At 41.1% G+C, this 22,394-nt stretch overlaps 2 protein-coding genes across 3 annotated transcripts; both read right to left on the minus strand.

The window, feature by feature from the left end:
* Positions 1-206: 206 nt before the first annotated feature.
* Positions 207-8,380, minus strand: LOC137792879 (NLR family CARD domain-containing protein 3-like). Its single transcript, XM_068588672.1, has 5 exons — positions 6,582-8,380; positions 4,520-4,693; positions 2,016-2,189; positions 1,655-1,701; positions 207-923 (listed from the first exon to the last, which is right to left on the minus strand). The coding sequence occupies exons 1-5, from the start codon at positions 8,378-8,380 to the stop codon at positions 304-306; spliced, it is 2,814 nt and encodes a 937-aa protein (XP_068444773.1). The 3' UTR covers positions 207-303.
* A 6,349-nt stretch (positions 8,381-14,729) lies between these two features.
* Positions 14,730-19,655, minus strand: pgap4 (post-GPI attachment to proteins GalNAc transferase 4). 2 transcript variants are annotated; one of them, XM_068588706.1, is made up of 2 exons: positions 19,564-19,655; positions 14,730-18,217 (listed from the first exon to the last, which is right to left on the minus strand). In XM_068588706.1, the coding sequence occupies exon 2, from the start codon at positions 17,965-17,967 to the stop codon at positions 16,771-16,773; it is 1,197 nt and encodes a 398-aa protein (XP_068444807.1). In that variant the 5' UTR covers positions 17,968-18,217; positions 19,564-19,655; the 3' UTR covers positions 14,730-16,770. The 2 variants fall into 2 exon arrangements, with proteins under 2 accessions (XP_068444807.1, XP_068444809.1); XM_068588708.1 differs by lacking the exon at positions 19,564-19,655 and adding an exon at positions 18,931-18,995.
* Positions 19,656-22,394: the final 2,739 nt, after the last annotated feature.

Consider the following 22,394-nt stretch of genomic DNA (forward strand, 5'->3'; position numbering starts at 1 on the left):
ATTCCTAATACAAATAAAAGTCATTTTACAAGCGTATCACATAAAACATTCATCTCATTAATCTTAAAATGTAAGTATTCTTTTCTCACATTATATGTGATTAAAAAACTTTGAAGAATAAACAGCTGCTGAGGATTATTCTCCTACAAAGTGACAATCTTTTGATCTAAAGTCTTGAACGCTTCTGTCCATTTTTGACTGTCTGTCTGAAATGCTGTAAAACGTTTCACAGATATTGCTGGAAAAACCTGAATGAAAACATTTAACAGTGCTTCTGTACACAGGTGGACGTTTTCCCTCCTATTAAGAACACAGAGACACTGAGGAACTGGGCAAGCAACGAACAAGCCCAAGTCCACGCCCAAACCTAAAACAATACTTAAACCAATACCTAAACCCACACCTAAACCCAAACCCGAACCCGGGATAAAGAGGCTCAGTGAATGTGGTGCTGAAGGTGTGGAGGTGGATGAACGTGTTGGAGGAGACTCTGTAGAAGGACAGAGTGCCAGCAGGCCAGTCCACATACACTCCTACTCTGTTAGATACCAAAGAGGAGAAAGAGGAGGAGGATGCGACGTTTGTTCTGATCTTATTGTGTCTGACAGATAAACCTTTCGTCTTAGAACAGATCAGACTCCATGACTGATTATTTTGCCCGAAACCGCACGCTCTACCTCTTCCCTTCCTCTTAATTCCTCTGTAAGTCACCGCTATATAAGCATCTCCACTCCACTCGACCTCCCAGTAAAAGTGACCACCAGTCAGACCCTCGGTACACATCACCTGATACCAGTCGTCAAACCTCTCTGGTTGATCAGGACACGGCTGCTTCTCTCTCAGATACGTCACCGTCCGGTTGTCGTCAGGCAGTTTGAGGTGTCTGTTTGCTGTGTTTGAGTCCAGTGTGGGTTCACAGGCATCTGATGGAGAGAACAAGACACAATGCACTTTATCATCCAACACACCTGATGGGTTTATCTGTTGCTTCATTAACAATCCTTTTACAGAGAAAAATTTGAGAGTGAAAATATTTTTGAAAGGTAGAAGGTTTAAAAGGTAAATGATTTAAAAAGAAACATGTTAAAGATAAAAGGTAGATGATTGACAGTGAACTGTTTTAAAAGGTAAATGTCTTAATGGTTAAAGTGAAACATTTTAAAGGTAGAAACTTTAAAGTGGAAATGTTTTACAGTGAACGGATTCAAAGATAAACATTTTAAAAAGGTAAATGTTTTAAAAAAGGTAAAAGCTTTTAAGACAAATGTTTTCCAGTGAAAAGAAGGTATATGTTTTACAGTTGAACCTTTAAAATTGTAAAAGTTGAAGCTTAATGGTGTAAAAGAGAATAATCAAACAGTGAAGAAAGCCTCCTGAATCTTCCTCTGCGCTTCTCCCACAATATTCAAATATTCCTAAGGATCCTCCTCCTCATGATTGAGATCCTAATAGTTTTAAAAAGGCAAAAGGAGCTCAAGTAAATATTTTAAGGTGAAACGTTTTAAAAGATAAAAGCTTTAACAGACTGATAGATTTCATCTTTGTGGAACACGTTTCAAACTGAGAGTTGAATGAAATTAATTGCAGATAAGCTTTTGATTTAAAGTAGCATGTCCCGCCTTGTTTTCATGAATCAAAGTGAACACAAACTCACACTTCCTCAGACCTGGTCTCAGCCACTTCTCTCCACAGTGGTCCACCCTGGAGGAAGAAACACAGCTTTTAGAATGAGCCTCTAGAAGACTTCCCTCAGATTAAGGACAGACCTCAGCCACTGTATAAAAAGACCCCCGATATCTAGCCTGGCATCACTGCTGTTAGTAATTGTGGTTTCATACATAGTTATTACACATGCTGTATTTGTCAGCTGTGTCCAAAAATGACTGATGAATGGCTTGCTGACCGGCGCAGATGAATGCATTGATGCTTGAAGCGCCAGGCTACTGCGCTTCAAGCATCAACCCGGCGTAACAGAGAAACAGTGTGTGACAGTGAGCTCTGTTGTCTGTCCATACCTGAGCGTTTCTAGCCTCCCAAGTGGATCCTCCAGTCCATCAGACAGCAGCTTCACTCCTGAGTCTCCTGGATGGTTGTAGCTCAGGTCCAGCTCTCTCAGATGGGAGGGGTTGGATCTCAGAGCTGAGGCCAGAGAAATACAGCCTTCCTCTGTGATCCGACAGCCAGACAGCCTGGAGACCCACACACATGAGCACACATGTAGTGATGTTCATTTTCATTAATTTTTTCCTTGAGACTGAATTCACTGAGTAAAATTATCCAAATGGCAAATAATGTGAACTGATACTGTAAAGCAAAGGTTGCAAATGTCCTAGTTGCAAGTTGCAAATGTCCTAAGTCACACTCAGAATGAAATGAACATTAAAGGTGTAAATTTGGAAATTAATAATAATTGTACTTTTCAATGCTGAAATAACAAGATGCGCTGAGATCTGAAGCAGAGTCAAAGATATTCTGTGAGGTGAGTTTTCACTTTGAGATGATGAATAAAGGCAAGGTAATAAAAAGAGATCTACTTTTAAAAAACTAAGTTGTCATCAATATACAGCATGGATACTGCTGATATCAAGATATCCTACATACATACATATATAACTGTTCAGAAAAAAAGAAAACTGATTTATATACTATATTTATCCAGAGAGTGTGTTCAAACTATCAGGGGATCACACTACTCAGCCTCCCGGGGAAAACTTATACCAGGGTGCTGGAAAGGAGGTTCTGGCTGCTTGTCAAACCTCAGATTCAATAGGAGCAATGCAAATTCCGTCCAGGTCGTCAAAAGGTGGACCAGTGGTCCAGCTCTTTACCCTCATGAGACAACTGGAGGTGTCCTGGGAGTTTGCCCAATCAGTCTACATGTGCTTCGTGTACTTGGAGAAGGCTTTCGACCGGGTCCCTCGGGGGGTTTTGTGGTGAGAGCGGTATTGCAGACAGATAAAGATTTCAATTATAGCTGCAACATATTGAAAAAAAAAATGAACTAGTTCATTTTTTTGGAGCTGTGAACTTAGTTCAAAATTTTGAATTATGGATTATGAACTAGTTCATGTAGAAAGTGAACTGTAGAAAGAAACTGACACTGTCATTAGCATATTGATTACTTGGTAAACTGAAGCCATGTTCATTTCAATACCAAGTTTATTTGTATACAGTACAAATAAATAAATAAAGTATGTATGTCCACACAAAAGTACACCATCACCTTGATTATCCGCGGCTTTAGGAGTGTCAAAACGTCCTTTTTAAAAGTTGTATTATAAATGTTTGCATGCATGTCTGCTTATGATAAGGTAAATACAGTTAAATTACCCCAAAATTTCCAGTTAATTCCCGTTAATTCCCGATAATTCCCGTATATTCCTGTTTATTCCTGTTTATTCCCGTTAATTCCCCTGGAAAGTTTCCAACTTTGAATATTCCCGCAATTTTGCAACCCTATTCTGGGTCATGACCGAAAGAGCGATGTCTCGGATACAAGCAGCTAAAATTTGTTTCCTCTGTAGGGTGGCCGGGCTCAGCGTTTGACATAGGGTAAAGAGCTCAGACATCAGCAGGGAACTTGGAGTTGAGCCGCTACTCCGTGTCGAAAGGAGTCAGCTGAGATGGTTCGGGCATTTTATTAGGATGCCTCTCGGCGCCTCCCACTGGAGGTTTTCCGTGCACGCCCAACTTGTAGGAGACCCCGGGGAAGACACAGAACAAGCTGGAGGGATTAAATCTCCCAGCTGGCCTGGGAACGCCTCGAGATCCCCCAGAATGAGCTGCAAAATGTTGCGGGTGAGAGGGAAGCCTGAGTCTGGTCTGCTGGGCCTGCTGCCACCGTGACCCGACCCCTGATAAGCGGCTGATAATGGATGGATGGATGGATAGATGGTCCACTTTCTTTACCACGGAGTCTCTAACTGTGTAAGTCTGGTGTTTGCTGCTGAGCAGGTAATGTTCAGTGGGTATAGATGGGGATCATAGGAACAAAACGATGACCTGTAAGATGCTTCAACGGTTGGTGGCATTGCAAAGTCATGTGAAACCTTTTCTCCCATTTAGTCAGAACAAATTGTTTTAGCAGTATTTTTAGTCACTGATTATGTGAGCAGATGTTGGGTATCTTTTTTAATATACCTTAACGTGAGATGGATTTTCACAATCTGTGAAACAAAAGATGAAATCTAACCTGAAAGTCTCCAGTGGGCAGTGAGGACTCTCCAGTCCATCAGAAAACAGCATCACTCCTGAATCCTGCAGGTCGTTGTTACTCAGGTCCAGCTCTTTGAGAATAGAAGACTGGGAACTGAGGACTGAGGACAGAGCTTCACAGGTTCTCTCTGACAGATTACAGCCACTCAGTCTGAAAAATATTTGCAGTGTATGAGAAAACAATTCCCATTATATTTCAAATGACTTACACCTCTATTTTGGGAAAGAAAAGTGTTATAATCACTGAAAATTACAACACAATGTGAGAGATACAATTCACCTTTTACAGGTTTATTATCCTGACCTGAGAGTCTCCAGTGTGCAGTGAGGACTCTTCAGTCCAGCAGAGAGATGCTCCACTCCTGAATCTTGCAGGTCGTTGTTACTCAGGTCCAGCTTTCTTAGACAAGAAGAGTGGGAACTGAGAACTGAGGACAGAGCTTCACAGCTTCTCTTTGATAGATTACAGCCACTCAGTCTGAAAAATATTTGCAGTGTATTAGAAAAGAATTCCTTCAAAATTTAAATGGCTTAAACCCCTATTTTCAGAAAGAAAAGTGGTATAAAACCAAAGGAAAATGACAACACCATGCAAGAGTTACGATTCACCCTTTAAGGGTTTCATTTATCCTGACCTGAGAGTCTCCAGTGTGTAATGAGGACTCTCCAGTCCAGCAGAGAGCAGCTTCACTCCTGAATCCTGCAGGTCGTTGTTACTCAGGTCCAGCTCTCTCAGACGAGAAGACTGGGAACTGAGGACTGAGGACAGAGCTTCACAGCTTCTCTTTGACAGATTACAGCCACTCAGTCTAAAAAATATTTGCAGTGTATTAGAAAATAATTCCCTCAAAATGTAAATGACTTAAACCTCCATTTTCTGAAATAAAAGTGAGATAAAAAATTACAACACCATGTAAAAGTTACGATTCAACCTTTACAGGTTTTATTAATCCTGACCTGAGAGTCTTCAGTGTGCAGTGAGGACGCTTGAATCCAGCAGAGAGCATCTTCACTCCTGAATTCTGCAGGTTGTTGTTACTCAGGTCCAGCTCTCTCAGACTAGAAGACTGGGAGCTGAGGACTGAGGACAGAGCTTTACAGCTGCTCTCTGACAAATTACAGCCACTAAGCCTAAAAATGTGTTCAGTGTATTAGAAAAATAATTCTCTCTAAATTTTAATAATTTATACCTTTATTTTCTGAATAAAAGTGGTATAATCATAGAAGTAAAATTACAACACCATGTGAGAGTTACAATTCATCCTTTACTGGTTTATTAATCCTGACCTGAGAGTCTCCAGTCTGCAGTGAGGACTCTTCAGTCCAGCAGAGAGCAGCTTCAATCCTGAATTCTGCAGGTTGTTGTTACTCAGATCCAGCTCTCTCAGACTAGAAGACTGTGAGCTGAGGACTGAGGACAGAGCTTCACAGCTGCTCTTTGACAGATTGCAGCCACTCAGTCTGAAACATATTTGCAGTGTATTACAAAATAATTCCCTCAAAATGTAAATGACTTAAACCTCCATTTTCTGAAATAAAAGTGAGATAAAAATTACAACACCATGTGAGAGTTATGATTCATCCTTTACAGGTTTTATTAATCCTGACCTGAGAGTCTTCAGTCTGCAGGGAGGACTCTCTAGTTCAGCAGAGAGCAGCTTCACTCCTGAATCCTGCAGGTCGTTGTTACTCAGGTCCAACTCTCTCAGACTAGAAGACTGGGAGCTGAGGACTGAGGACAGAGCTTTACAGCTGCTCTCTGAAAGATTACAGCCACTAAGCCTGAAACAATGAATGAAAATGTTAAAAGGTAGTCACATTTTCGGGATCAAACTTAAATTAGTTTTTGCCATCAACATGCAAAGTGTAGGATATGGTAGGCTTATTTTTTTAAACATTTAACAACAATGAATGCAGAGACGAGAAGGTGTGTTTTAGTATAGTCCTTCTGCAGTCAGGGGGCTGCTGAGCTAAGAGGAGAGCAGGCGTTGCTCCGGAGGCCAACCTTTTCTTTAAAGCATAAAACTCATTGCCAAGGGTCTGATGCTGCTGTTCCACTGGTTCGACACACGCCCACTGTGACTCCCCTTTGCTGGCTTGGTTTGAGTTGCTACAACCGGTGTCTAAAGGTCTGCCTCTTGGAGCTGGCGCACGCTATTCTCCTCCCTGATCCAATGAACAAACCAACGCAAACTCTACCCCGAGTTAGTGGAACGGCAACCGCACAGACGCCGACCATAAACTATCAATCAAACCCACACATGAAGATTAACTAATAGACAACTCTAATAGACAAATCTTACAACTAGCAGTTCTTCAGATGAGAACAACCCGACACATGTGACGCAGTTAGTATCTGCACTTACAGAGCTTTGTTGGAGGCTTTGACCACTGGCAGCAGCCTCAGAAGAACTTCCTCTGAAGCAGAATATTTCTTCAGGTCAAACACAGTCAAATCATTTCCTGATGACAGCAGGATGAAGCCCAGAGCTGACCATTGAGCAGGAGACAGTCTATCTCTGGAGAAACTTCCTGAACTCAGGTACTGTTGGAGCTCCTCCACGAGAGAACGATCATTCAGTTCATTCAGACAGTGGAACAGATTGATGCTTCTCTCTGGAGACAGATTCCCACTGATCTTCTTCTTGATGTACTTGACTGTTTCCTGATCGGCCTCTGAGCTTTTTTTGTTTTTCAATAGACCTCGTAGGCCAGTCTGATTGGTCTGCAGTGAAAGACCCAGGAGGAATCGGAGGAACAGGTCCAGGTGTCCATTTGGACTCTTCAAGGCCTTGTCAATAGCAAACATGTGGACCTCAGTCAGTGAAGTTTTGCTGATTTGTTCACCACTTTCCTGCTCTGGCTCACACATCACATTCTTGTTTTCATTAAAGAATGCCCACTCCACATAAAAAGCTGCCAAAAACTCCTGAACACTCAGATGGACGAAGCTAAACATCTTTTCTTCATTCTTCCTCCCACGTACCTCTTTGAAGATCTCTGTGAACACTCCTGAGCACACCGAGGCTCCACTGACATCGATGCCACTCTCTTTGAGATCTTTCTCGTAGAAGATCTGGTTGCCTTCTTCCAGTTGGTGAAAAGCCAGTTTTGCTAATGACTCTATGCACTGAATGCACTTTTTTTGGTCATACTTCTTGTTTGTCTGATGAATCTGAAACCTCAGGAACTCTGCGTACATCTCAGTCAGGGTCTTGGGCAGATCTCCTTCCTTTCTGGGCTTCATCACGTCCTCCAAAACTGTAGCAGTGATCCAGCAGAAGACTGGGATGTGGCACATGATGTGGAGGCTTCGTGAGGTCTTGATGTGGGAGATGATTCTGCTGGACTGCTCTTCGTCTCTGAATCTCTTCCTCAAGAACTCCTCCTTCTGTGCATCAGTGAACCCTCTTACCTCCGTCACCATGTAAACAAAATCAGAATGGATCTGATTGGCTGCGGCAGGTCGAGTGGTTATCCAGAGGCGAGCAGAGGGAAGCAGTTTCTTCTTGATGAGGTTCGTCATCATCACATCCACTGAGGTGGACGCTGTCACGTCAATTTTGACGCTCCTGTTTTCACTGGTGGAGCAGTCCAGATGAAGGTGGCTCTCATCAAGTCCATCCAAAATAAACAGAATTTTGAATTTACTCTTGTCGTAGTTGGTGTTTCCTGAAGACTGCAGACTTGTAAAGATGTGATTAAGAGCTTCTTCCTTGATGTCTCTGGTCTCTGTGATACATTTATGAATGAGTTCTGATAAAGACATTTTTTCTCCCTTCCATAAATTTAACTGGCCGAAGGTCAAGGGGAAAACGAGATGCACATCTTGATTGGCTCTTCCTTCAGCCCAGTCCAACACAAACTTGTGCACAAGAAAAGTTTTGCCAATTCCTGCGATTCCATTTGTCAGCACTGTTCTCGTGGGTTTATATCTTCCAGAGGGGTCTTGAAACATGTCACAAGGTTTAATTGTTTTCTCTGTTCCTGCTGATTTCACCACCACCGTCTCAATCTGCCTGACCTCATGCTGTTTGTTGATGTGTACATCACCACCTGATGTGACGTACAGCTCTGTGTAGATATCATCGAGACGTTGCTCATCCTTTTTCTGTGCCCACCCCTCTTGTGCACACATAAACTTATCCTGGAGATGTGATTGCATCAAGCGTTGGTAATCTGAGATCTGTTGTGACTTTGGTACTGGAACAATCCCATCTGTGGGACATCAATAGAACAAATAATCACATTTCACCTTTCTTCTCACACGTATAAGTTGCTTCCTTTTGTTTTGCTAAAGGTTTGTTGATGGGATTTTAGCTAAATCTTAGCAAGTTAACCTGTCTTTGTTTTCACTCAGTTACAATGGAGTCATGATGTCTCCCACAGAAAGTAAAACTTACTCACACTTTTAACTTTTACGACAAAGCAGCTTTACCTTTGCTCTGAGCGCAGGAAGTTCCTCTGTCCTTGTTCGTTTCTCCAACAGCATTGACATCCTTCAACACTGTGTGGGGGAGCTCGTGTTATTTTATCGACTTGACTAATTAGTATAATAAGTAATTACTTATTATTCATCATCAACCCTTTCGTGCATAAAACTATCAAATAACACATTTCTAACGTTGTCATACTAGTGTTCACATATTTCAACATATTCGGCTAATGCTGTTTGACGCAATGTAAAAATGTTGAACCTGGTTCCTGACTCCTCAGCTTCATAGTTCTACTCCTCCACCTCCCTTCTTACTCGCCATACCTGTTGAACTGCGAGCCTATACCTATTATATGGACATTTTCTACAAAAATAACAGGAAACTATTGTCAAAATAATGTTTGTTATAAAAATTACGAGTTGCATTCCAATAACAGAAACCAACTGATTTACATCCCAGTACAAATTTCAACAGCAGGAACAACATAGTCGGAGTAATAGTATGAATTGTAATTTTTGTTGAAATGGCCAGGGGTGCATGATGTCCAATTTAGTGGACTGATGTTCAAAGATGATTAATCATCATTTTCTCCCAACAAAAAAAATTATAACTTCAACATTGTAACAACTATAATATTCTTTAGTTTTTATTTGATATTACCAAACAGTTTTTAGTTCTTCTAAGATATTCCTGAACCGCTCAGTGTTTCTGGCTGTCCAGCAGCATTTTAAGAAATTAGTGTTGCACTTAGAACGGCTGGCCAGTGGATGGCGTGTGGAGCCTGATGGGTCCAACATGCAATGACCTGCAAGTATGTCCTCAAACCCCCGATCTCCTACTGTACTGCTTATGAATTAGTTTTCTTTTTTTCCATTTTGTATGTGTTATGTTCTGTAGTTTACGTAATATTGTCATGGATATTTAATGAGTTCAACTAATTAACCTGTCTTCTTAGATACATAAATTATGGTTCTAAAAAAAATGGAATACTTTAAATCACGCAAACAACTAAATAATAAAGAATTTAACAAATTATAAAAAGAAGTTACTAGATCTGAGGCATTGTGTCATGTTATTAACTCAAGGCAAACAAAAGTCAACAATATACGGATCACATTCTACCCCCAGTGCTATCTCTCAACCATTTACAAGGGGTAAATAAAACAGATTTAAATTCAGTAGTGCCATCAAAGCGCTGTCCTCTCATATAACAGCGATTGATAATTAACCTTCTCTCAGAATTACGAAATCGTCAGGTATCAATTGTTTTTGTGTGTGATTACAATGAGCTTCTTTACAGAGACCCTGCAGACGTTTACAAGCATTTTGTTGTCCACTTCAATGCACTTGTTTTGCAAGAAAAAAAACAATTGAAGTGTGACTGACCGATTGATTCTGAGTTGGCGACTGACAGCTTCTGCGCCAGATCATTCTTGTTAATCTTCTTAAAAATCTTCTTGATCACCTGCAGAGCTCCAGAAGGAGTAAAGTTTTCCACCATCTGATCCACTGTGTCCCATCTTTCTGCATTCTCCAGCTTGAATTTCTTGACGGGTTGGTAGCCTTTCAGGATGTCAGACTGCTGTAGATGCCACTTGAAGTTCCTAAATTCATCATCTCTTAAATCCTCCAGAGTGCTCAACAGGTCCACTGACGTCATTGAGGCTTCCTACTTAAAATCAAGCAGTTTTCGCAGCCTGAAGGAAAACTGGACCACCAACGCATCGGAGCAGCATCAGGAGTTCTGATTGGCCGACACAGGAGCCAGTCCTATGTCTGGTGGAGATAATAAAACAATAGATCTTAGATGTTAGATGATATTTGGCATGTTGGCATGCTACATTATCAAATTAATAGTAAACACAACGTACAGCTGAGGCTGAAATGTCATTAGTTCTGCAGGTATTGTTTTCAGAAATCAGAGTATTGGACGAACTAAAATGTTGACCTGATGATGGCGAGAGATGAAAATTCAGAGGATCCCCAAAGTTACTTAACGAGATAAAACTCAGTGCATCTGTCCATCGGTACTTGAGTAGGATGAGTCACAAAAGCCTGAAATGAGTCACTTTCGGTTACAGAGTCTCAAAGTAATTTTGTTTTAATCGTTTTATTTCTATTTCAATATTCTAAAAAAAATTTGGGGGGTCTCCAAATCATATTAAATCATATTTAAATATTTCACACCCCCTCCACTTCACCCCTAATATGTACCAGTAGTATACTACTCACAGACATACACACAAAAGATTCAGTGATAGGCCGTTTACTGCAAGGCGGAACAAAGAGTTGCACAACAGCGTTTCAAGTAAATAATTGGTAGCAGGTACAGTATATTCCAAAAGTCCCCTTCCCATTAATTGTGCTCGTTACATTGTGGCCTTTTGCCAAGAAACGTTGCCCTCCATATTTACATGAAGTGTTTCCTGGTTGCTGTGTAATGTGTAAAAATGTGTGCGTAGACAAAGCGACCGAGATAACTGTGTCACCGACATGTGAGCATATCCAGGTTAACGTATGTGTTGTTTTGTACAGGAGCCGGAGTCTTGATGGCTCTCATGGAGAGACACAGACAGAAGACACGGAAGCTTCACGTCACATTTCAAATGTATCCTCAAAGTTATCAAAATAATGAACTGAAGCATGAAAAGAAGAAACAACACTCGTACCTGGAGTTTTGGAGAATGTCAGGACATGTCGACAACGTCAAAGTCCCTGTGTCGTCTGGCTGCCGCGTCAAGTCGGGGACGTTTACATGAAGTGGAGGAGGAAGTAAAGGAGGAGGAGGAAGTACAGTCAAGCTTTATCTGATGTACTAATTAAACCAATGCTCAGATTCGTTGGTTTTAAAGAAAGGACAATGGACAAATAAAGGTAAAGATAATGGAACAATACGTCTCAAAGATTCCTTCAACGCAAAACAAACACAATTGTGTGCAAATACATTTAAAGATTTTAAATGAATTTATTGTCTCACGTGTAATTCTACGTGATTTTATGTTAGAATCTTTGTCTTTTTTGTGTGTGTGTGTGCAAAGAAACCCCCAAAGAAACAATTATTTTATGCAGTATCTTTTCAAATGTGTATAGCATAATAACACTTCTTCAGGAGCAACGAGATTCAGAAAGCTGGAGTTACACGGTTTCAACTCCACTATTTTTCCAGATTTCTTTCTTATAAATTCCTGACTTTATAATCTCGCAAATTGTGATATCTCTCTCTCTCTCTCTCTCTCTCTCTTTATATATATATATATATATATATATATATATATATATATATATATATATATATGTATATATATATATATATATATATATATGTATATATATATATATATATATATGTATGTATATATATAGATATCTATATATATATCTATATATATATATATATATATATATATATATATATATATATATATATATATATATAGATATAGATATCTATAGATATCTATATCTATATATATATATATATATATATATATATATATATATATATATATATATCAATATGTATAGTGTAAATCTGTCAACAAAGTTTTGTTCTCAATCCCCGGCCCTGTAGTGTATTTTCTTTAACTAAATATGGCACTAAAAAAATGTCTGCAGCAAATCATTGCAAATCATTAACCGCAAAAGCTGCCATAACAGCTGCCATAAAAGCTGCCATAAAAGCTGCTATAAGGGAAACCTTGCACATCATATTCTGTCCATGTGTTCAGATCCCAATACTGTGACACTATTAGCCCCAGGAGGTTCTACTGCATGTGGTTGCATGTTGCAGTAAGCGAGCACCAGCATGTTTTTCAAGACTGCAAGTAACAGGGCTTTCTTTGTAAAGGTAGCTGCAGAGAGAATCAAAGCTAAAAAATAATGTGCGATATATGAAACACAAAGACTAGTGGAGAGATGAAGCGTCGATGTGAGGCCAGACAGCTTCTTTGGTCTCAAAAGGTTTGGCAGGCGGAGGAAGGAAGAAGTAAGACAGGATTCTTTGCATGCTCGAACTGCAAGATCTGATCCCAGTTCAGTTTTTAAATATCCTCAGTGTAGTGTAAGGTCAGTGTGTGGGCCTTGTTAAGATTATAAGAACAATCCAAAATGGATACCATACATAAGTACAAATTAGCTTTCGTTTAGACACATCCCCGAGCACTGACCCCCCTTCACACAACACAAACACACAGATGCGCTCTGCACAACATACACACACACTGATGAGGAGGACATCAGGACGGGAGCCGCGTGGGTTGAACAACCCAGTGCTCCGATCAACAGGCTCGCAAGCGTAAGCCACGCGCCGCTCCAACGTCTATCACCAATAACAAATACTCTTGTTGAGCATTGGTTTATGTAAATTATGAGTTCTTTTCTTTCTAAAGTTATTTTCCTCTTTCATTCTTCTTTGTTGAATATAACTATGAAAGTTATAAGTAAAATGTTCTCTATCAAGCTGCATTGATATGCTTTAATACATTTCTGTTTTTTTAATGACAAGTCCAAATATGGTCACAGTCGATGAATCCTACAGTATACGGAAGACAGGTCTAAATGGTAAAAAAACGTATTCTGCTCCAAAGACGGTGTTGAACCTGTGACCGAGGTCAGAGCATATTGAACCATGACCCACACTAATAAAAGGTCGGACACCTGTCAACTTCACATGACCCCAATTAAACAGCATCGGCACGTTTCATCTGCTAACTCTGCTTAGTTCAGACTCCCTTTCTGGAAGTTTTTTGCAGCTGCATCTACAAACGCACATTGAGCGTGTGACCAAGGACAGATCAGTAAATCACTGTTTACTGTCACTCCCACTGCAGGATTCTCCCTCGCACTGGCCTATAAATGCAGAGATAACTGCGCACCTCTTTAGTTCCTTCTCGGACTCTGTCCCCGAGGTTGAACACTCTATTTGAGCAATCAAATGGAGACTTTCTTACGCTGTGAGTAAACTGAGTCTTTTAGTACTGTGGGGTTAACCCCTAAGGAATAAGAGATTTGGGGCACGGTGTTTTAATTATTTAACCTGAAAAACATGTCTTACTTTTTGACTGTCTTTCAACTCTTGAGGGACTAACCTCCAAAGAAAGGAAGTTGCAGTAAAATTACTGTATGTATAAAAACTCTTGTTGAAATAAATATGATGTACTCTGAAATAAGAGTCTAGTAATCTACTTCATAGGGACTCCCGTTAAATGAAAGGATGAATAAATATCTGTGTTCAAAATCGATTCATTTGAACAGCCTGAAGGGACATTATTTTAAGGATATTTGCCCGGCACCAGCTGGACAGAGACCACATATTAAACATTTTAAGACATTTATGTTTTAATGTATGAGCTGTTTATGTGCTTAAACAAATAAAGTGTCACCTGTCAAACCCCCCAAAAAATGAATTTCACTCTCACTTCCCGGTTGGTTGACGAGCAGGCGTCGCTGCTTGAATACAAACTTCCCGACAACTTCAAAAGAGTGATTTTTGATTTTTTTTTAATGTAGTAAACAGTGAAAGAGTCTCAGTGTAAACAGAACCACGTGTCAAGATTCAAATCAAAATCAAAACGTGATCTCATAACAGAAAAAAAGATCTCATTTGCGTCATCCTATAGAGGGCAGAAGCTCACATTTTTCATCTTATATCATTTTTCATCTTATACAAAGTTTTCTAAATCAATCTTCCATCCATCCATTATCTTAACCGCTTATCCTCATTAGGGTCGCGGGGCGCTGGAGCCGATCCCAGCTGTCAAGGGGCGAAGGCAGGGTACACCCTGGACAGGTCGCCAGTTCATCACAGGGCAGACATATAGACAAACAACCATTCACACTCACATTCACACCTACGGGCAATTTAGAGTCCAATTAACCTATGCAGCATGTCTTTGGACTGTGGGAGGAAGCCGGAGAACCCGGAGAGAACCCACGCTGCCACGGGGAGAACATGCAAACTCCACACAGAAGGACCTGCCAGACCAGTATCCGAACCCCGCCCCGCCCGGGATCCGAACCACAGACCCTCTTGCTGTGAGGCGTCAGTGCTAGCCACTACACCACCGTGCAGCCCTAAATCAATCTTTGGTCTGCTAATTTTGGATGATAGTATGACGTCTAAAGAATGTGAAATAAAACACAAAATTAATTAATTCTCACCCATAAAAGACACATCCAAGAGAAAAACATTCAAAACTCAAATCAAATGTCTAATGAATGACAAACAAAACAAACAACCGAGCTTAAATCAAACAAATCAATTAAACTGTTTTCATTTTCAGAAAATAATGTCGTCAACTTGAAATATAAGCAGTAAAACATCTAACTTCTGCAGAAAAAGAAACCGCAAACTGTGTCGTAACTTGTCAAGTTAAATAATATGTTTATGTGCAGCTACTCTGATTTTATTTATCTAATTTATCTGAATATTTTCATCAAAATATGAAACGTAAATACCAGTTTGTGGCTTTTAAAAAAGTTTTTTTTTACTTTAAACCCTCAGATTCATTTACTTTTTAAATAATATAACTATCAATTTTCCATATTTTATTTGATATGCTCACTTATCATATGGTTAGCATTTCATTTTGAGAGTTAAACTCTCAAGCGGTTCGGTGTGAGCCCCTGGTGTAATTTAATTTAATTTAATTTAATTTAATGGCAGACTGGAGAACTATTTGGTTTTACTTTGGCAGCTACTTCACCTGACCAATTTTAGAGTCACTTCCTCCAGAGCTGAATCATGGGTAATATTCTGTTATGGAGTGAAACCTCTTCTACTGCTGGTCAAAGCCAAAAAACACGAAAGGCACATTCAGTGATACAGATTGGTCAGTGTTGGTATTTACTAAACAGTCTGGTATTTTAGTAAATCTTCTGTTAAGTAAACGCTATGCTAACATTTAGCAACGCAGTCCTGATTTTACTGCCCAGTATCCAGCACTCCTTCTACCTCAAAGATTTTTATGAAATAAAAAACAACAACGCATCCATCTAATGTGCTTTTTTTAAAAGACTTTTTAAAACGAGTCCTTAAGTAGAAAACCTTAAAAATACAGCTTTCCAACAAATCCATGGAGCTAACATCAGCTATATTAGCCGGCTAGCTGGAGGAGCTTTTCACATAGTGGCCAAATGGTGGAATTACAACTTCCGGGTCTTTCGTGTGATGCCACGGGGACAAAAACACTTTCCCCCATAGAGTTACATTGGGAAAAAAGACTGTAACTCACCGGATAAGTTTGAGGTAAATCTACAAATACGTTACACGCAGTTAAAGAGTAAAATGCGGGTCGTTTTGCCGCCATTTTAGACAGCTGTATTGATTTAAATAGAAGTGTTTGTCAGACCTCCGGGAGACGGAAAACTGAAAAACACAACTAGAACATTTCCAAACCCTTCAAAGATTCCTTTTTTTGTAGCCTCGTTTTTTTTTCATCGTCATTGGGGATGCACCGGTACAGATAACGGGCCGACACGGACTCAAGAACCCGGACCGGGTATCGGTCACAATGGGGCCAATATATTCAAATTAAAGATATAAAAATTACAATATATTATTTTTTATTTATATTTTCAAAATCTCACATACATATATTTCAATTTTTCCGATTTTATGTATGTGGCAAACAGTATTTTCTTACTATTCGAGTATAGAAATAAAGAATATATTCTAAAATACTGTATTATATAATTCTGTTTCAATTCACATTTAAGTTTTGACTTATTTGTCGCTGCGTAAAATGGTTTACACTTTTTAAAGATTTTTTACAGAGTTTGTTAGGATTTTTTATTTTAATAATAAATAAGAATTCAGTAAATGTTTTACAAAATTATGAAAGCTAACAGTGAGGCGTACGACTTACTAATCAAACACTGACATCAGATCGGTTCACGCTATCGGCCGATAACCCAAAACCCAGGTATCGCTAACCGTAGGGTACTTAAAAAGTGAGATTGGTGCATCCCTTAAATGTGATGTCTTGTAACCAAATTGATGCAATAATGTCTTCAAATGACTGAAGACTCCAGCATGTGACGTGATAGAAAAGAAAAAGTAGAACCAAGTGAGGGGGGAACCTGATTAAATCCAGCATTGTTGAGCCGAGTTAGCAAACCGTTAGAGGAGTTTTGGCCTGGATGGGTTGGCTCTGACTGAGGAATAGGCCCCGATGTGGGTGACGAGGTTGGGCTCCACGCTGTGAGACCGCTCCCCGGGTATCGTCCTCGCCATCTGATACAGAACCATGTCTTTGGCGTTCCCCTTGACGCAGAAGGAGCCGTCCAGATACTCGGCCACCCTGAGCGAGGAGTTGCCGGGGTAGAGCATGGCGGGGGTGCAGCACTCCGTGGCCGGGGAGACGGCGTAGAGCTGCGGGGAAAGCCGCCGCAACTCCAGGAGGTAGTGCCGCCCCAGCAGCTCCGAGGCCGCCATGAAGTAGACGGTGAAGAAGAGGAGGTGGTGGGCCGACAGCGTGAAGGAGAAAGAGCATGGGTTCCAGTAGGGAAAGGCGAGGAGGAGGGCCGTCGCGCCGACCAGCCCGAGCGCCACCCACTCCAGGAGGCGGTACGGCTCCGGGTTCCAGTAGCGCTGCAGCCTTTCGGGGTGATACAGCTTCACGTAGAGAGTCCGGAGGGAGAACCGACGCGACAGCAGGTCCTTCACGACTGTGAAAAAGTCCTGCTTCGGCAGAGCGTCGTCCTCCAGGACCAGCACGTTCTCGGGCTTCACCAGGTCCCATCCCTTGCGGATGCAAAAGACGTAATCCCTCTTCTCCCGCTCGAAGGTGTTGACTTGCTCCCTGTTCCTCCGCTGCTCCCGAGCAGATGGCCGGATCACCCGGAAGTGGGCCTCCAGCAGTTTGGCGTCCTGGTTTTCCTGCCAACCGCTCTCCACGTCGCAGACCAACACCTCCGCGCACCGCCGCTCCCCGCAGCCTCCGAGGGCGCCGCTCAGCTGACGCATCACCCGGAGCAGGTAGTGGAAGTCCCGCCCTTCATTGCGCCTGGCCGTCACCACGATGACCAGCAGCCCGGGGTGCCGGGCGACGTCGCCGAATCCGGGAGACACCGGCGAAGCGGTGGAGGCGCTCTGCCAAAAGCGGAGCGCCTCCTGGCCCCGGTCGAGGCTCTCCCGCAGGACCTCCTCGCTCATGGCGTCCAGGTACATGGACTTGATGAAGAAGTACGAGTAAAGCAGCCGGTGGCAACACAGGGGCAGAACGACGCAAAACGTGACCACGGCCAGGACGAGGGCTTGAGTGACTGTGTTGGACCACCGCAAGTACTGACTGAAGAAGGTTTTCCATCGAGGCATTGGGGAAACAGCCGGCTGCAACCACGCGGGGACATAAATGAACGGAGCCGGGTCTGCTCGAGAGGGTTCACCTCAACATTTACTCCGTCCCAGCATGCAGTTTGCTTTCGGAAAACCCACAGAAGCGAGTGAAACCCGACGACGGGGGAAGTGATAGCGCCGTAAACGAGTCGGGTGTTGGCACTTCTTCTTGTAAACAGAGAGGGGAGAGTTTCAACCCGGTCGGGATCGTCTGTCTCCGCTCTGGAGTCTGTAGAAAAAGACGAGAGGACGTTTATTTATTTTTTTCACAGTTATCTGCAGATCTGTTTGAAACCACAGAGCCACCGTGTCTACGTAGAGCAGGGGTGTCAAACATAAACCAAGCCAAAAGGTTCTGATCCGGCTCACAAAATGGGAATATTACAATATCAAATGACAAAGCATGAAGACTTCTGCACATTTCTATTATGTCTGTTTAATTCAATAAAGTCTAACGTTTAAAAAAAAAAAAAGGTTTTAAGTTTGGCTGAAGTTCTGTTCCTCTTATGTAATCAGAAACTGTTTATTTCCAAATACGATGCGTGAACAACATACAAGGAAATTGGCAAGGTGCTTGTGGTGTAACAGCAAAGTGGATGCAATAGTATTGGTACACATCTACCTTTAACCCATGATGCTAGGTAAGCATGGTTTTGTTTATTACGGTCATAATGTAATCTCCCTGCCTTGTTTATCCTGTCACTGCTGGTGACAGGTTCGTCTTTAGCACGTAAAATGCCTTTATAAGTACCTTTATAAAACTACTGTACAAACATAATGCAGCATTATTATTATTATTCATACCCCTCACTGTTTATTCCACAACCTATTTCATTCTGTACATGACTTTGTTTGCACGTTGTCACAGCACTCTTCCCTTTCTGCAAAGACAACACGCGCACACGCACACGCACACACACACACACACACACACACACACACCTCTTCACTTCACGGTGAGTATGAGGACAGGAGGAGGAATTGCTCCAGCAACTCTTTCAACATCCACTTTCACATGGCGACTAGAAGAAGAAGAATAAAAGCGTGCATAAAGTAGGATGGATCGTTTCTCATTTAGCATTAATAATACACTATACTCCATCTTGAAATACGTGTGAATATTTAAAAACTATGGACGGCCTTAACGAGACTACCTAATCTCGTGCACACACACACACGCACACACACACACACACACACACACACACACACACACACACACACACACACACACACACACACAGTGTCTGTTTAAAACACCGGCGAGACATTGAAGAGTCCTTCTGAATGAAACACTAAACACAGTGAAAACAGTCGACATCCGTCCATCGCAGCCTGAATCTCGCTACCGAGGATCACATTTAACACCTGGAAGAAAATGTGGCAGTGTTTATTAATTTATTTTTTTTAAATGCATGTGGCTTCCGGTTCAGCGACAGGAATCAAACCCTCCCGTTACACCGGACAACGCGCCGACGGTTTGCGAGAATAACGAGGAACAGTCGAGTGTTTTAGGGATATATCGATATATATTTATAGATATGTAAATATATAAAAACAGAAGAGCTGACTCACGGGGAGTTGAGGGGCTGCAGCTGTTTGCTGGCCGCTGCCATGTCCTCACTAGTCCGGTAAGACACCGGAGAGACGCGCAGCTCCGACACCGTAATACTCGGACTAAAGGCGCGGGGGCGTGCGCTGCTGCTCCCGGCCAGCAGGTGGCACTACAGCCCCTTATGAAAAGTACATCATTTAGATATGGATAGTGGTGGAAGATTATATTTACTTCTACTAAAGTAAACATGTTAAAGTACCCCCCCCCCCCCTCCCCTCCTTTCGTAAAACTCTACTTTATACTTCTACTCTACTTTTTAAAACCATATTTATTTTAAAGGCTGAGCTGCTTCACAGATTCAAATTCTTAGTACAAAAATCATAATTAATTCGTATTAATTCATTAAATGACATTCAACTATACATTTGGGCATTTATATCATTGTTCCTCCTTCATGTGTGCTTTTAAAAACACATGTAAAGGCTGAGATGTAGCAACACATTACAGCGCTGGAGTTTACCCATTTCTTTAAAGCCAGCAGCTGTAACAACAGTAACACGTTTAAAGAAGATACGATGCCACTGAACATGGCCATGAAAGCACAATAAAACACACAGCACCTTGTTTCCGTTCCAGCTACGTGCTTAACCTTGAAGTAACCCCGTGTTTTGCAGAGGAATATCTTAAGACACTTTTTCCTTCAGTACTCACCGTCAATGATTGTACTCTTTTCCCCTCATGCAAAGTCAAGTTACGACACTCAGACGGAATATGCATCTACTTCCGGTTGTTTTCCGGGGAAAGCTTGAAAATAAAAAGGACCAAAAAAAGGAAATGGTTCTCTGAGGTAGTCGCGAGCTAAATAACGATTTTTAGGAATATGTCACCGCCCTAACGTGAGAGAGTCATTTACAATCATGAACACATTAATTCATCAATAATTATAATCCGGTTATTCCAGGGCATTCTGCAAAATTAGTACCTCTCATTTTAATAAACAGAATATTCAAATTCTACTTACATATTATTATTGTAACAAAGTATTCAACACTTTGATATACATAACTCTATAACTCATAACAATAACTCTTACTTATAAAATGTTTTTACTATGTTTCTTTTGTGAACTTTACCTCTCTGCTGCTGTAATCCTGCAATTTCACCACTAATAAAGGAATATATCATCTTTTTCAGATGTGTTTAATACATTTCTGATATCTTTCTAATGCATTTATCTTGTGTTGTTATTTTACATATAGCTACGACTACATATGTGAAAAGACGGCTACGTTGAAAAAAAATGAGGGTATAAATATACTTTGTGATTATATTTAATTAAATGCCTTAAATAACTGTCAGTCTACGGATCACCATCATGATAATTATTATACAGATTCAATTCAATGTCGTACTTATTTGGCACAGTGCATGATAAGATGGCCGATGACATCATTACCATGTGTTTTATGTTCATAAAATCTAGAAAGTCTTAACTTGACCCTTCCCCCCCCCCCTCCCCAAAAAAAAAAGACTCTGGGTTGGTTCTCTCCTGTCTGCTACAGCTGCACCTAAGGGTGCCAAGATCAACAGCTCGGGACACACCCGAGAAAGGTGCGCTCCATTCGTGCAAAGTCATTGCAGCGTGAGAACCTCCCTTCACAGACATCTGCTGCTTTATCTCACCAAACACGACATCCACTCCCTAAACTATAGTGCGTCTCAAATGGAGGGACGTAAAGGGTGTACATGAGATTTTAAAATATATATGCAATGAATTTTCATCCCTTTAAAAATAGTTATTTCATAAAATATATAAGTGTACGTTCATAAAATGTATATATCAGGCACTGATGGCACATATTACATTTTTTTTTCCACCAAAAATGACTTTCCACTGGTTAAGAGGAACATATTTCACAACGGGTACATCACTGGAAAAAGAGTTGAGAACCACTGCCCTCTACTGATAATGGGTAATAACTTCATAATGGACGACCTGGAGAGCTCAATGCTTTGCATTTCCAATAGTTCTTACACTTGAAGGGATTGAGGTGCAACTTCAGGGCCTGGTTTCAAATTTGGGGTTAATTTAGTATCTTAAAATGTTTTTAATACATTTTCTGTTCAACGGATTTTAAGATGTTGACAAGTTTAAGTTTTTTAAGATATGAATTAAGGGACGATTATGTGTCAGTTTAAAGTTGAAGCGGATGAAAATGAACACTTAACTCGTACAAAATATGTATTGTTCATTGTCCGTTGTTCTTTAAATAGAAAATACCTCGTCCCCAGTCTATTTGTGGTCACTTTGCTCTGACGTTCTGACTCCATGAGTCATGGAAAGCGAACCAGTTCAGCTGGATTCTCTTTCCGCTCTGTGAACCCTTTGAATGCACTAACCTGCACATGATTGTGACCAAATACATCTCATAAAACCAGAATCTCAGCTTGTTTAAACTGCACTCGCAGGCTGCTGTTTGAACCCGACGTTGACCTCCTTCATGATGATTTGTTTGTATGTTTTAGAAAGTAAAAAAGATGTTTTTCCACCAGATTTCCAACCAGAGTGTGTCAAGGACCCGCCAGACAAAGACAGTTCAGCCGATGTTAATGGTGGAATATAGCAGCTAATAATCCACATATTAATAAGTACAAGTAGATGTAGAAGTGCAGGTTTGGGTTCGAGTTCAGGTCAAAGAAGCTGGAAAGCAGAAGTAACGTTGACCTCCTGTCCCAGAGCAGCTGGAGACGAGCTGGGATGGATACTGGAAGGTATAATTGGGAAATGAGAAGGAGTCAGGTGAGCGGGGAAGGTGGGAAAGACCGAGGAGATCTGGTGAACAGGCACATA

The sequence above is a fragment of the Clinocottus analis genome, unplaced genomic scaffold, assembly GCF_023055335.1.
Source record: "Clinocottus analis isolate CAN_PGR_092001 unplaced genomic scaffold, fCliAna1.0.p SCAF_22, whole genome shotgun sequence".
NCBI classification, from domain to species: domain Eukaryota; kingdom Metazoa; phylum Chordata; class Actinopteri; order Perciformes; family Cottidae; genus Clinocottus; species Clinocottus analis.

Excerpts from the sequence above, each read along its gene's own strand:
- LOC137792879 (XM_068588672.1), bottom strand. The coding sequence starts at position 8,380 with ATGCAATCACATCTCCAGGATAAGTTTATGTGTGCACAAGAGGGGTGG. Across the intron at positions 2,190-4,519 it reads TGCACACTGGAGACTCTCAG|GCTGTCTGGCTGTCGGATCA; the intron begins GTCAGGATAATA and ends GTGGGTCTCCAG. Across the intron at positions 924-1,654 it reads GAGACCAGGTCTGAGGAAGT|ATGCCTGTGAACCCACACTG; the intron begins GTGAGTTTGTGT and ends TCTCTCCATCAG.
- pgap4 (XM_068588706.1), bottom strand. The coding sequence starts at position 17,967 with ATGCCTCGATGGAAAACCTTCTTCAGTCAGTACTTGCGGTGGTCCAAC.